At 38.9% G+C, this 15089-nt stretch overlaps 1 protein-coding gene across 3 annotated transcripts in view; it reads right to left on the reverse strand.

The window, feature by feature from the left end:
• DGKG (diacylglycerol kinase gamma) overlaps positions 1–15089 on the reverse strand; it is a 165049-nt gene that overhangs the window by 94131 nt on the left and 55829 nt on the right. For 2 of the 3 annotated variants that reach the window (XM_070753132.1, XM_070753131.1), the window contains exons 4-7: positions 10473–10638; positions 7939–8001; positions 2561–2818; positions 520–690 (exon numbers count right to left, since the gene is read on the reverse strand). In XM_070753132.1, coding sequence (XP_070609233.1) covers positions 520–690; positions 2561–2818; positions 7939–8001; positions 10473–10638 — 658 coding nt within the window. The remainder of the gene's footprint in view (positions 1–519; positions 691–2560; positions 2819–7938; positions 8002–10472; positions 10639–15089) is intronic. The other variant, XM_070753133.1, reaches the window with a different exon arrangement.

The following is a 15089-nucleotide window of genomic DNA, read 5'->3' on the forward strand; positions in this document are numbered from 1 at the left end:
TACCAGGGGTTGGTTCTAACTTACCTCACTGCTGGTTTGCTTCCTCCTGCATCGCATGGCTGTGCACTCATTTCACATGGGTGGACGTGCATGTGTAATGCCAAAACCCAAGCAAAAATAGCAAAAAAGAGAACCAAAAACAAGATGCTGGTGCATGCACAATACCGCAAGCTCAGCTTCTGAGCATGTGTAGAAGCAAAAACTAAAAATATCAAATCTCCCCCCAAAAAGATGGCAATGTCCACGGACCAGCACTGACAGAACCAGCTCTGTAACATCACCAGCATTTTATTACTGGTTCTTTAGAACTGGTGTGAATTGGGAGGAACCCACATTTGATTCACACTCATATGAATCTCAACATGTACTCCCTTATAAACCTCAAAGCTCTTATGGTTTCCTCTAAATCACAACCCTCCCATATTCCTTCCACCTCTGCCACCTGTGACCAAAGCACCCATAATTTTGCGCATGGTTCTTAAGGACTACAGATAGTCTCCCAGTCTCCCAAGCACTTACACTCCAGCTTATCCTCAGCCCTTCCCCTTTCCAGCAGAGACAGGTAGCAGACAATGTCCTTCAAGTAGACCACCTGAGCCAAAGGGGCTGGTGGGTGTGGACTGGCTGTTTTTAGGGAGATGTTACTCTTTCGGAGATTGAAAGGAAGTTTTTTGTCCAAACTTTTGGAACCTAAAAGAAAGAGAAAAGGGTTCATGTTGTTTCGTAAGCTGACATTCTTTAGAGTATAATTCAAAACAGGTTCAGGCAGACTGTTAGGTGAAATTGATTTAGAGCTGTAATGTGGGTCTTAGATCAAAATTAACTTTTGTGAGCTAAGGGGCTGCAACAGATTCTGCATGGCAAATCAAGAATAAAGGTATTTGGTATGTTTTTCATTATACAATTGCATTGTGCTAACAGGTGTTTTTAAAAATCCAAACCTAAAGCTCCAATGAATAAGAAAGCATGGTAGCCCAATGGGAAAGTTATGCTGAGAAGGACTGTCAGCCCCTGAGAGAATGTGGTGAGAAGCACAAAAGAGAAGCAGCAGATGAAACAGAATGAGGAAAACAGGATAGGAAGAAGAATATTTGCATGGAAGGGGTGGGGGCCAATGTCCCCTCTAAGCTGCACAGCTGCGCAGCTGCACACCTAACAAGAGAATGGTGCATGGCAGTTTCCAATTGCCATGGGCTGTTTTCTAATGTTAGAGAGATCATTGGTGGGAGAACAAGGGAATTATTCTCTTGTGTGAATTAACATGTTGTTACAGTATGCAATTTTGTATACTACAGATGATTAATATATTTATTAGATCAGGAGTCACCAATGTTTCAGACCTCAAGGATCACTAAATTCATAATTTTAAATCCCGCGGACCATTAATATGAATTTTTGAAATACATAAACAGCATTTAATGCAATTAATATTTCTGTGGACCACCAAAATTTTCTCGCGGACCACCAGGGGTCCACAGACCACCAGTTGATGACCCCTGTATTAGATTGTATCCTGTACCTAAAAAGGAAGATGTGACTTGGAAGAAATAAGTGTGGGTAAAGAAATTAGTACACCAGTAAATTCTAATCTTCCTTATTTACCCTTCACTCCCTGCGCATAAACTAGTACGGTGGAAACATTGGGTCACCCGGTGACTTCGCCATCCCAGCTGCTCTTACCACATAATAAAATATTTGAATGACAACTCAGAAGGAAGCAACTCTTACACCACCCTTCTTACCAACCACAGAAACATAAAAAATAACCAAAAACTGCTGAAATCAGAATGCTTGGAATAAAAGTGAAGAAGCTCAAGCATCAGATAAAATAATCTCAGTAAGTTTTCAGACAGCCTTTGACTTTCAACATTTGTTTAGCAATCGTTCAAAGGTATAACAGCACTGAAAAAAATGACTTATGACTGGTCCTTGCATTTATGACAATTGTAGCATCCCCGTGGCCATCTGATGAAAAGTTGGCAACCAGGATGCATTTACGACAATTGCAGTGTTCTAGGGTCATATAATTGCCATTTATAGCCTTCTCAATGAGCTTCTGATAAGCAAAGTCAATGGGGGAGTCCAGATTGCATGATTCATTTAACAACGGTAGTGATTTACTTAACAACTATGGCAAAAAATGTCCTAAAATCAAGTATAACTCACTTAACTACTGCCTTGCTTAGCAATGGAAATTCTGGAAATTCCAGAATGTGGTTGTAAATTGGGTGAAAATTCCTTCAAAATGATTAATTCCCCATAGGAGATAAATGCACCTGGGTCTTTGAAACAAGGAGCACATTGGAAGTAATTTATTGGTCAATGCTGCAAATTTCTTTTAAAACCATTTTCTCAGTCTAAGGTAGATATTTCTGCTTTTTTGAGCCCTCACGCAGGCCAAAAATACATCACTTCCGCTCACCTTACACTTCAAGCTTCTTTATCAGATGTGTATCCCATGCTATGATTTTGACCTGTGAAATGAATTTTACTATGGTTTTATGTGGGTGAGACTGGAAAATATATAGGAATGCCTCCATAAAAGAAAGGCAGATCTCACCTGGAGATTGAGGGGTAAGCAGAGAACCTGAGGAAAACTTGGAGGACCCTGAGGAGTTGTGAGCAGAAGGGTTACCAGCAGTGGACTTTTGTGACGATGATCTGGACCAGCTAGGTGAGGCATTCCCAAGGACATTGATGTGGGATGTTGGAACAGGACTGAGAGATGCTGATTGTGGCTCGGCTAAATTTGTCTGGGGGCGTTTGGATTCAGGTGTATGCTTTCCCATGGCACTTAGAAGCGTTTTCCCATTGATCCCTATAATTTAAAACAAAGTGACAAATCAGCCTCCGTTTATGAATCATGAAATGAATCATAATGAAACATGATGTTTTCTATTAATTTTTTTCAAAATGGAGGCTTCCTTTCCATGTTATTTCCAAACCCATAATCTCAGCCAGCATGGCTCAGAACATTAACTTTGTGCGCCTCCCTCCTTGATTGTTGTGTACATTCCCTTGGCGCCCCACATATAATTGGACCTTATTTTATGCAATAGATTTTCACAGGCATAGGATTTTCTTGTAAATCCTGAGACATGAATAACTTAAGACACCAGGATTATACAGTACGTGATCCCCGAAACTTGCAGTTTATAGAGTTGCTGTGATTTATTTCAGTTTTCAGGGTGGAAGCATGAAAACAATAATATATACTTTAAAATAGATTTTATATAATTCACAAGACAAAGAAAACTAGACTTCCCCTGCCAATCATAAATCATGACTGTGGTTAAGGAATCAGGCTGGAAAACCAGAAGATTGTGAGTTCTAGCCTTCATGAGAGCTGCCTGATGACCTTGGGCCGGTCACTCTCTCTAAACTTTTCATCTCACAGGATTGTTGTTGTTGTGGGGAAAATAGGAAGAGGAGGAAGGTGTGTTAGATATGTCTGCTGCCTTGAATTATTTATAAAAATAATAATGGAAGGATATAAATAAAATAATTAAAAAGGTTGGGTAGTTCCAGTCATCTAAGAGAAGCCTGCCAGTAATGAAGTGACAAAAATATTTCTTAATCCTGAGATGCTTAAATTATTTGATACTTCATATAGATATGACATGAAAAACCCTTCATGGATATTGAAATGATTAAAAACGTATTCATTTTGTCAGAGGAAGCTGAAAACATAAAGCTGATGATCTTTTATTTGTTTTTCTGAGGAACTTATAATTTTCTGATGAATTTACAAATTTGTTTTCTCTGATGAACTTACTTTTTCTGCACTGTCCTTGCATAAGCTCTTCTTGGTAATAATTATGCTCTCTTTTCCTACCTACCATATGGCCCACCAGACTCTCCTACTATTTTCCCATTTTAATCTAGTAATTTAATAGAGAAGTAAATGGCGCATTAAGTGTTATAAGAAGGTGACATGGAAACAGCTCAAATTCATCTTCATAAAACTCATATCGCTAATAATATAATCAATCCAGATTGCAACTTAGGTTACATATACAGTGTTCCCTCGATTTTCGCGGGTTCGAACTTCGCGAAACGTCTATACCACGGTTTTTCAAAAATATTAATTAAAAAATACTGTGCGGTTTTTTTCCCCTATACCACAGTTTTTCCTGCCCAATGACGTCATATGTCATTGCCAAACTTTCATCCGCCTTTAATAAATATTTTTTAAAATAAACTTTAATAAATAAACAGGATGAGTAATAATCTAAATGGTTGTTAAGGGAATGGGAAATTGTAATTTAGGGGTTTAAAGTGTTAAGGGAAGGCTTGTGATACTGTTCATAGCCAAAAATAGTGTATTTACTTCCGCATCTCTATTTCGCGGAAATTCGACTTTCGCGGGTGGTCTCGGAACGCATCCCCTGCGAAAATCGAGGGAACACTGTACATTTAAAAATACTAAACTCTTCATTCTTGATTCCTATATGTATTTCATTTCATTTCATTCAAACGTGGGTTCCTCCTGGTTTAGACTGGTTCGCCCGAACTGGTAGCAACCCGCTGGTGACATTATGATGATGTAACAGAAACAATTTGGTCAGTGCTGGTCTGAGGACACTGCCATATATATTTTTTTAAAAATTGGATATTTGGGAGGGGGGATTTGGAGGGGGAGATTTTTTCTGGGTTTTTCTTCTGCGCATGCACAGAAGCTGAGTTTCTGGCACTGCACATGCACCGCCCTCTTGGTTTTGGGGTTCTTAAAGCTATTTTTTGCTCGTTTTTTCTTTTGTACAAAAACTTCTTCCGGGCCAAGAGCAGAAGCTGACTGCCGTCAACCTGTGTAGTTTGAAGACAGGAAGGAAAGTGTTTTCAGGAGGCAGCGCTGCGATCGCCTCCCCAATTCAAAAAAATGGGATGTGAAGGAGGAGGTAGAGGGTGCACAGCTGTTCAATGTGCATCAGATCGTGCAGAACGCAGCCGCGAGAGCCGTCATGGGGCTTCCAAGATTTGCCCACATTTCTTCAACACTCCGTGGCTTGCATTGGCTGCCGATCAGTTTCCGGTCACAATTCAAAGTGTTGGTCATGACCTTTAAAGCCCTACATGGCATGGGACCAGATTACCTCCGGAACTGCCTGCTACCGCACGAATCCCAGAGACCAATAAGGTCCCACAGAGTTGGCCTTCTCCGGGTCCCGTTGACTAAACAATGTCATTTGGCGGGCCCCAGGGAAAGAGCCTTCTCTGTGGAGGCACCGGCTCTGTGGAACCAACTCCCCCTGGAAATTAGAACTGCCCCCACCCTCCCTGTCTTTCGTAAACTACTCAAGACTCATTTATGCCGCCAGCCATGGGGGAGTTAAGATATTCCTTCCCCCTAGGCCATTGCAAGTTATGCATGGTATGTTGGTGTGTATGTTTGGTTTTATTATAAGGGTTTTTAGTTGTTTTATTAATTGGATTTCTACATGCTATTTTTATCATTGTTGTTAGCCGCCCCGAGTCTGTGGAGAGGGGCGGCATACAAATCCAATAAATAATAATAATAATAATCAGGAAAGTGAGAGAGGAAAACACTTTTTTGGCATTTGGAAACTTTTCACTTGGATCTAAGACTCTTCTTTCTAAATACTGTACATGTGCCAAATGCCTTAAAATCTGGATTCTCTCTCAGTGAGGCAGTGGGTGAAAGCGAGCAGAGGCCCAGGGAAGGAGGCAGCTCCCCAGTGGTAGGGGGAAAAGACGCTTCTCAGCTTCCAAGGTAAGCAGCAGAATCAGTCCCTTCAAAGGGTTGCTTTCTCTCCGCCTGAGAAAGATCAAAAGGTGCGGAGTATCCTTTAAGGACAAAGTTGCTATAGCCACCAAGAGGTAAGAAAATGAACCACTGAGGGAAGGAGGCCCTGAAGTTGCCTGCATTGCAGCTGTGCCCCCTCCCCACAGCTTGGAACTCCAAGAGGAAAAGATACTCAGCGGTTGCAAAGAAGGTACACCATGCCTGCTTTGTGTAATTCCCAAGTAAGCATGAAAAGCATTGCAGCTTTAAAACCCAAGTTCAGCGCCAGTGATTTAGTAACCAACAATTGTAGTAACTGCATATACCATCCTTTTGGAAATCCTAGTAACAAGATCCTTGTAAGTAATTCACCAGAAAATGTTATTTAATTTCGTTAATACTTTTGAGCATTTTATAACTTTTATACTAATTGGGAGAGGGATGGAGTAAGAATGTGGCAAGAAGCTGGTACATGGCTATTTCTGAGACACTACAGTATATTGTAGTTTCAAACTGGCTTGCATTTTAACAATTGAGATGCTGAGCACTCATCTGATAATAGCCTCAACCACTCTAATCTAATCAGGTCATTAACCCAGGTAGGAGAGAGAAAGGAAAGAAACCATGCAGCCTCTCACCAAGTATTTGGTTCTCCATCTCTCTCTGTCTCTCTCTCATTGCTTTCAGCTGCTACCGCTTCCCTTAAACCTCCAGGTGAGAAGAAACTACCGACCACTGGTCCCCTTCCAGCTCCTACTCTCAATAGAACCTTGCTAGTGAGTCTGAGATCTTGGACAATTTACCTCCCAAGTCAAAAATGGGAGAACTTCAGTGCATCTCTAGGCTCTTGCCTGCCCTGCTAAAGAGGTGCAACTCCAGAAGAAGGCAGTGCTCATCACGAGCTGATGAGGTCTAACAAAGTGGAGGGCCACATTGCCCACTCTGTCGCAAGGGGAGAGTGGCCACTGCTTCCTAGCTCAGAAGCAAGCCAGAGCCAGCTGGGCAGGGGCAGTGGCAATGGCAGATACTCGGGTAGGGCAAGACTGGCACACTCCTGCCTCTTCCAGCTTAGGGCAGTGGGCTCAGCACCCCACGTTACATCCCCATCCCCATTGGAGCAATGACAGACAAGCATGGCAGCTGTATGTTCAAGCAGAGCAAGGGGGGGATAGTTCATCTGGAGCAGTTCCTTCACACCAGGGGGCAGCATGATAAGCTGCAGGGGAGCAGCTCCAGATGAGCCTGCATCTCCAGAAGCTGCCGCCATTGGAGTCGCGACAGGTGAATGCAGTGGCTGTATGCTCAGGCATGGTGAAGGGGGGGTGTGGACCCATCCCCTTTCAACTGCACGAAGATAAACCGCCACTTGCTTGAATCTTTGCCGCTGCCATACTAACACCCTGGACCCACTCAATTGCACTTCTTTGCTGGTCCCGGCGTTGGAGCCAGGAAGGCAAGAGGGGTGGCGGTGGTGGCAACGGTGCTCCAAGACAGCACATAATAGGGGACGCACTGTTGCCGAGCTGGACTGCCCACTATCCCAGTCCTAGAGCACTTTTCTTCCTTCACCCTCCACCAAGAAGAGAGAAAGAGAAAGAAAGAGAGAGAGAGAGAAAGAAAGAGAGAGAAGAAGGAAGGGAGGGAGGAAAGGAAGGGAAGGGAAGAGAAGGGAAAGGAAAGGAAAGGAAGAAAAACTTATGATCACAATTGAGCCCAAAATTTTGGTTGCTAAGCAAGAGAGTTGTTAAGTGAGTTTCACCACATTTTACAAGTTGGCCATGCCCACTTGACCTCCACAAAACAAGCCACACCCACAGAACCAGTAATAAAATAAATAGGACCCACCCCTGATCTGATTATCTTCTGTATCTAACTAGAACGGTAGTGGAGATATCAAAAAAACCAGAAACACAGCACTGAAAAAAAGGACGTATTGCCCCATAGCAACTGTTTCCTGGCGAGGGATAAGGATTAGAAAAGCCAGACCACTCTGAAATAATGGGAAATCTCCTGACACCCAAGGATTGTTTGGTTACCATGTTTACTTAGCTGCTGTTGTATGTTTCAGTGGAGGATTCCAGAGACTGGGTAGTCCCTTGTATTTGTTTTTACAGCATAAAACCTGTTGGTGCCCATAAAAGTTCCTTATTAAATATGAAAGATGGTGCAGCTCTTAAAACACTTATATTGGATACCTGTAACAGGAGCACAAGCAACTTCTGTCTGGATGGATATGCCTGTATCAAGAGTCTTGGATTCTGAGTACATAAAAGAAACATAAGAACATGCACAAGCTTTAGTAATGGGCACTTGACATCAATTGATCAATATTCATTGCAAATTTGCAATCGCAATTGCATATTTTACTTTTATTCCACAAAAGACTAATAAATATTTAGGCAGAATACAGAGCTGCAGGTACATACACTATTTTGTTTTACCCTTAAAAGCATTGCTGTAGAAACAATTTTAGCCCAATCAACTGTGGGGAAGCATAACACGGCTCATTATGAGACAAAACAGAACACTGCTGCTTGTGCCTTAGCTGTAGACCGCAGCTGACTAGGTGGAGAGACCTTTATCTAGCCCAGTTTGGCCCTATCATGGGAATAGCAGCAGGAGCTTTTTGGGAAGAAGAAGACAGGGATGGGTGCATAATGTTTGTCAGGGCAAAGGAGTTCACATGTGGCAGCCACTCCTGTTCATAACTCCTGATAGAGCTGAGATTCTACATGCAGAGGGATGTGGGGTGGGGAAAAATGAATAGATGGCTTTTTTTTTTTTAATTCCCTTTTTCGCTCTTCCTGCCAATTTTGTCAGCTTGGGTCATGAAAATTCTTGAATTTTCTTGGTTTCCCCCCCCCCCCCCCATCCAGAAAGTAGCTTACGATGTGCATAGCATCTTTTCCCCTTTTTAAAAAAAATATATTTTCATTGATTTTTTTAGAATTTTACAAAAAACAAAACAGAAAGCATAAAGTGTACCATCACCATACAGAAAACAAAATCCCTTCACCAGGGAAGAATCCATTTTATATCCTTCATTTGCTTTGTCTCTGGGTTACATTGTTCATCCTTTATAGAGTGATTGAATTTTATTTCTTACATTTGCATCGCTTACTGATGTTGTTAATATATAATTTTTAACCTTCTCCCACCGCCTCATTGTTGCTGCTAATTTTCCTTCATTATAATTATGTAGTCTAATTTCCATAATTTCATAGTGAATGTGGTCCACCATGTATCTGCACCAATTTTTAATCGTCCATTTATTGTCATCTTTCCACCCAAGCACTATAGTTGCCTGGGCACTTTCTATCGCTGCAATTTTTATTTCTTCGTATTCTTTTACCTCATTATTTTTTATCAATAATGCTGCTTCCTTAGTTATTTTCCAATTACCATTCGTAATTTTATTCACTTCCATTTGTATTTGTTTCCAGAATTTTTGAACTTTATTACATTTACATAGCATCTTTTTCCCGAAGACAGCAACACCACCAGTTTTACTTGCTAAGGTGTAGTAAAATAAATGATGAAACAACCATTTTAAGACAAACATCAACATGGCTGTGCAGTTGAGCTACAATGGTTGTAAGAGCAGTCGCAAGTGGTCATTTACATTCAGGTCCATTTATCCTTCAGCAGACCAGTGAAGCCCTCCTCCCTAACAGACACTATGAAAATCACATCTCCTTTCATATTGCTACAAACTACCTTCCATATTCCCTATATTTTGAAAGCAGATCTAGTTGATTAAAAGCATTATTTAGAGAAACTTGTGGAATGAATGAATACCCACATTGAAGAACATACATGCACACCTTCCCTTTTGTATAAACACTAAAAAGGAGTTAATTAAAACAAAATCAAAGATACCTGGCTCTCAAATCAAGCCCTTGCATCCGGACCTAATGTGTCATAAAATGATTATAGAATAATTTGTTGAGTTCACAATCCAAATCACCTTAACTTAACTTGCCATTACACAGCTACAGAAAACTGAACGTGAATGCTATGTATGAAAATATTTTTGTGATGGGAAAAAAAATTAAGGGAGAAACACAGTCCAATGACAATTAAAGGCCGTAAAACGCCATTTCATAAGTGGAAATTCAAAGAAACTAAATAGAATTATTTTTATAAATAATAATTTATAAAATCAAATACATAATTTAAATTTTGTATTTAAAACTAAACAAATAATTCCCTCAACACTGTCGAACTATTTACTAAGTCTGCACTACTATTACTACTAGTTTATCCTCATCATTCCTATCACCCATTTCCTCCCAATTATGACTGTATGATTCTAACTTATTGCTTGTATCCTTAAGATTCTTATTAATATCAATTGTTTCTTCACTGCTTATTTGATCCCTATGACAATCATTAAGGGTTTTACCTCATGATTCTTGACAAATGTCTGTTTTCTTTTATGTACATTGAGAACATATGCACGAAAGACACTTGGCCAATAAAGAATTCTATTCTATTCTATTCTATTCTTATTCCTATTCCTATTCCTATTCTATTACAGAACAGAATACCCTGGAATGGGCATAAGAGGATCCTAAGGAGAAGATAGTAAACAATGCCTCATTTGGTGGCAGACCCCAATTACACTTTGAGGGAAACAAATCTGCCCATAAAGACATCTCGAAATATTCCAGAGTTACCCATTTCCACATTTGTGAGAACTGAAGCAGCAAAGAAACATAAAGCTTACCAAGGTTGCTCAGCTGTGAAATACTGGAACTTTGCTGCTGGTTCTCGAGAGAACATTGGCCAACTTTTCTTTTGAAGGACATGAAGAGATGCTCACAGAGCTCTTCTGGAATGTCCACCTCCAGATACGTTCTCATAAACAATTGGAATCCCTCATAGTCAATAGGCTAACAGGAAGGAGGGAAGTAAAAGACATAAGTGTGTTTTTTAAAAATATTTTTTAAATCTTACCGTTACATTTCCTCCCCATTTTAAACTGAAGCTCTAAATTGAGGAGCTAGATGATGGAAGGGTAGAAGAAAAAACATATCAAGGAATAAATTAATAAATACAACTGTTAAGGTAGTAATTTATACATAGTGTAAATAGATCAAGAACTTTGTCATCAGTGTAGGTAGATCAAAAGTGTCTGGATTAAAGCATATCTGATCAATGTAATATTTAATCTCCTGGATTTGAGGGTTAACTTGGACAAAGGTTCTCCTTGTTATTTGACCATGTAGATCCTATTGCCTTATGAATCAGACACATTGGAGACCAGTTGATATGTTAGAAAGAAAGAAAAAAACATGCATTTAAATTTTAAGAAAATAATGTTATGCACAGAACATTGAGACCTATCTGGTGTTTGGGGCAAAACCCGTGGATCGTGAAAATCATCTACAGGTATTCAATAGAACTGCAGCTTACCTGTAGACTGATACACACTTAGAAATCCCTTTCCCATGTGCTATAATGCACATAATTAACATTATATTTCAGGAATACAACATATATTTAAGTATGCTATGAGGAAGCACAGTAATATATTTCTTAACATGCATATTGAAATCAGTGTCACAATACATGCATATATGCAGGACAACAGTAGCAGTTGTGAAGGTAGAAACCTCAGTAAGCAACACAACTAAAGTTCTTTGAGCATCTCCACAAAAGGCAAAGCATTCAGCACAAGCTTTTGGAACTAATCCTAAAAAAGGTATTGAAATCTTTTTAGTGACATAGGTAGAATGGGCTTGGCTGAAAAAGTATTTGATCTTAGTCCAAGAGGACACAAACACACACTTATTTCAGATTTACCCAGCAAACAAGGACACATTGCCCACATTTAATTGCTGGAACTCTTTTGAGCTTTCTATTATGCTGAACTCTGGGGTAGCTAATGGAAGATAGGCAGTGGTTAAAGGAAACTCGCAATTTCCATAGTGATTTTATAATAAAAGTTGCTTAAAAACAATGAGGCAGCTAAAAGCGAGGAAGGAGAAGGGATCAAAGGTAACAGCTGCCAAAAAACCTGCTCTTGCCAGCTCTTAGTTTTGCATTCTGTGAATTATAGCAGTAATTCATAATTGTGCAGCAAGCCTATTATATTTCCTACAATGTTTAATCTAACTGATTAACAACAGTTAACAGGCATTGCTGTCACTACCCTATTCAGTTGCCCAAATAACTGGACTGATATGCTCTATGCTATGATATCCTATAACAGAGAGGTGGGTTCTGTTTTTTTACTACCAGTTCTATGGGTGTGGCTTGTTTTGTGGGCATGGCTTGATGGTTATGTGACGGTGGGTGTGGCTTCATAGTCACGTTACTGAGCGGGCATGGCTTCATGGTCATGTGACTGGGTGGGTGCGGCTAAGTGGTCACAATCCAACTTCCCCCTACGAGGATTCCTACATCTGAAACTTTTCCAATCCCCCAAAGGATTAAAGGAAACCCTTAAGGCAAACCAAATAAAAGTGGTCTTTGATTAATAGCTGGTTGCTTAGCAAGTGTTCAAATTTATGACCTCTTCAGAACAACTTGACCTGTTTTGGGAGTTTTGACACCCCTGCTATAACACTGCCAAGCCCACCCCCAATAACTCTTTATTTTCCTTGTCAATTAAATTGTTTTCCCCAAAAGTTTTCAGATAAAACACCACAACATTCTTTTTCATTATTTGTGGTTTGGGTGAATGGGGAATAAGTCATACCCGATGCTGTGATATATGGAATACAGCTTGGAGCATCTTTGCCAGTCGTGACTTTTCCCATGACAATATATTCCATTCTCTTTCAAATAGACATTTTTCTGCTTTTTCTTTCTGCAGTATTTTATGGCTACAGTTCATTCTAACAGGGCTGTTTCAAATTTTAAGGATTAATTTATTTTACTCCCTAAATATTTATCCCTCTGCAGGATAAGTAGTTTGGTTTAGCTTTTTGTTTTGTTTAATAATGTGCAGGTTTAATTTTCTTATCATAAATATAAACTTACATAACTGGGTGAAATCTTAGTTTATGCCAAAGCAACCATACAAAGCAACAAATAACACAGCACATGAGAGCCTAAGTTGCAAAACAAGTCTTACTTGGTTCAAAGTGTCTTGCTTCTGAAGGAATGAAGAGCAGAGAAAGATAAAGCAAAGTTGAGTGAAGAAGCATAGAAAAGTAGCTACTCCCGTGGACAAAGAGAATTCAAGAATCCAGGAAGGATTAGACTGCAGTTCTTCCCCAAGTGCTCCACCATAGAAGGCACATGGAAGCATACATTGTTCTGAAGTATTCCTGTTTCAACCTTCATCATCAGATGAAAAGACAAGTTCTACTCAGAAGATTTTAGATGAGAACTTTGGCTTGGGAAATTTGCAAATAGTTGATAGTAGCAAAAGAGTTCTGAAAGGAAGAGCTTTCTGTTCAAAGGATTTAATTAATGAAGTGTGTGTGTGTGTTTTGTGTATCTGTCTGTATGTCTGTCTGTCATATTTGTATCTAGGACTTCTACCAAAGAGCTTTGAACAGAATATGTTTATTCTCATAAACAACTCACTAACAACAACAAAGTGAAATTCCTTGTGTGTCCAATAACACTTGGCCAATAAAGAATTCTTTCTTTCTATCTATCTATCTATCTATCTATCTATCTATCTATCTATCTATCTATCTATCTATCTATCTATCTATCTATCTATCTATCTATCTATCTAATAGTTTTCTATTAGTTTCTATTATCACACAATGTTCTTAAATTAATAAATCTCCGCAGTGATGGAGAGAAGGAACCTTATAACTTATAGAGAAATTATCTATCTATCTATCTACCTACCTACCTACCTACCTATCTTGTGAACTCACCAACTCTGGACATTTTCAAGAGGAAATTGGACGGTCATTTGGCTGGGGTGCTGTAGGATTTCCTGCTTGAGCAGGGGGTTGGACTTGATGACATGCAAGGTCCCTTTCAACTCTAATAATAAATAAAATATCTATCTATCTATCTATCTATCTATCTATCTATCTATCTATCTATCTATCTATCTATCTATCTATCTATCTATCCATGTTTAATTAGAATTGATACGGGAGTGTGCTGCTTAAGGCTGATTTTCTGATAAGGCAAAGAACAACACAGAGTATCTCTCTTAATTCCAAACTAACACCTGAATCTAATGTGAGGTGAGAGGAAAGAATCTTAACTTGAACTCTGGGAAATAGGCTAAATTATATGGTGGAAGGCAGGTTGTATGCACTTCTTGGATCTCGTCATTGTTCCCTGCCCTTCATTATTGACCATCAAAGGCATCATACTCTGCCTATAGAACTGAATCTGCAGAAAACAGTGAAATCTTTCATGAGGTTATTCAGGATGGAAAGTCCAGCAGGACTTATTCCCAGGATTGCAATATAAGTGAGTATTAGATTTTTTACAATATAGGATGTTTTACAATATTTTTACAATGTTTACAATATTGCTCTAATTCCTACATTGTCCAGCATATAACATAGACAAATTGTTAAGGGTATATTAGGAGTTGTGTAACTGATAAAAGTAAATCTTGGTTCAACATGTGACAGAACACCTTTGCTTTAAATAATTAAGTGCATCAAGGAATAATCTAAGCAATATTTCACTAAATTACATTGAAAACTATTTTTATCAAAATGAAGCAATTTATCACATGTACTACTTACAGCAATTTATTCTTGGATCTAGTAATTTCTTTAGAACAGACAATATCAACTGATGCAAATATAAATAGTTTTCTGTTAGTTTCTATTATCACACAATGTTCTTAAAATAAATCAATTAAATTAATAAATCTCCCCAGTGATGGAGAGAAGGAACCTTATAACTTATAGAGAAATTATTCAAAACAAATTACTGAACTGTTTTAATATTTTTGAGTTGAGAGATTTAGATAAAATATTTGATATATATCCACGTGTGATTTTTCTGATAGAACTTTTAGGATGCTTCTTTTTGGATCTGCATAATTGATTAAGGCCGACAATAGAAAAATGATAGAAAAATTAGGATGACAACTGTTCCTTCCCCTTCACTTCCCTAACTTCAGTTTAATCTAAAATAGTTACAGAATTCAAACATTGTTGAATGAAAGTTACTAAACAGTTGCAGTTTACATGATTTTCATTAAAACTTTTTGGGACTTGTATTTCCTCTCACAATCTATGGTAAAAGCAGGTTGGTTGGAATAAATGAAGTAGTTAAGAATATTTAATTTTTGCCTGGGACTTGCATATGATTTTTGTTGTTATTTATTGATTTGACTCTCCAATCTTTATTGTTGTATGGGTTGGTATCAGATGAATATTTAAGATATTAATTACCCTTT

The sequence above is a fragment of the Erythrolamprus reginae genome, chromosome 5, assembly GCF_031021105.1.
Source record: "Erythrolamprus reginae isolate rEryReg1 chromosome 5, rEryReg1.hap1, whole genome shotgun sequence".
Lineage (NCBI taxonomy): Eukaryota > Metazoa > Chordata > Lepidosauria > Squamata > Dipsadidae > Erythrolamprus > Erythrolamprus reginae.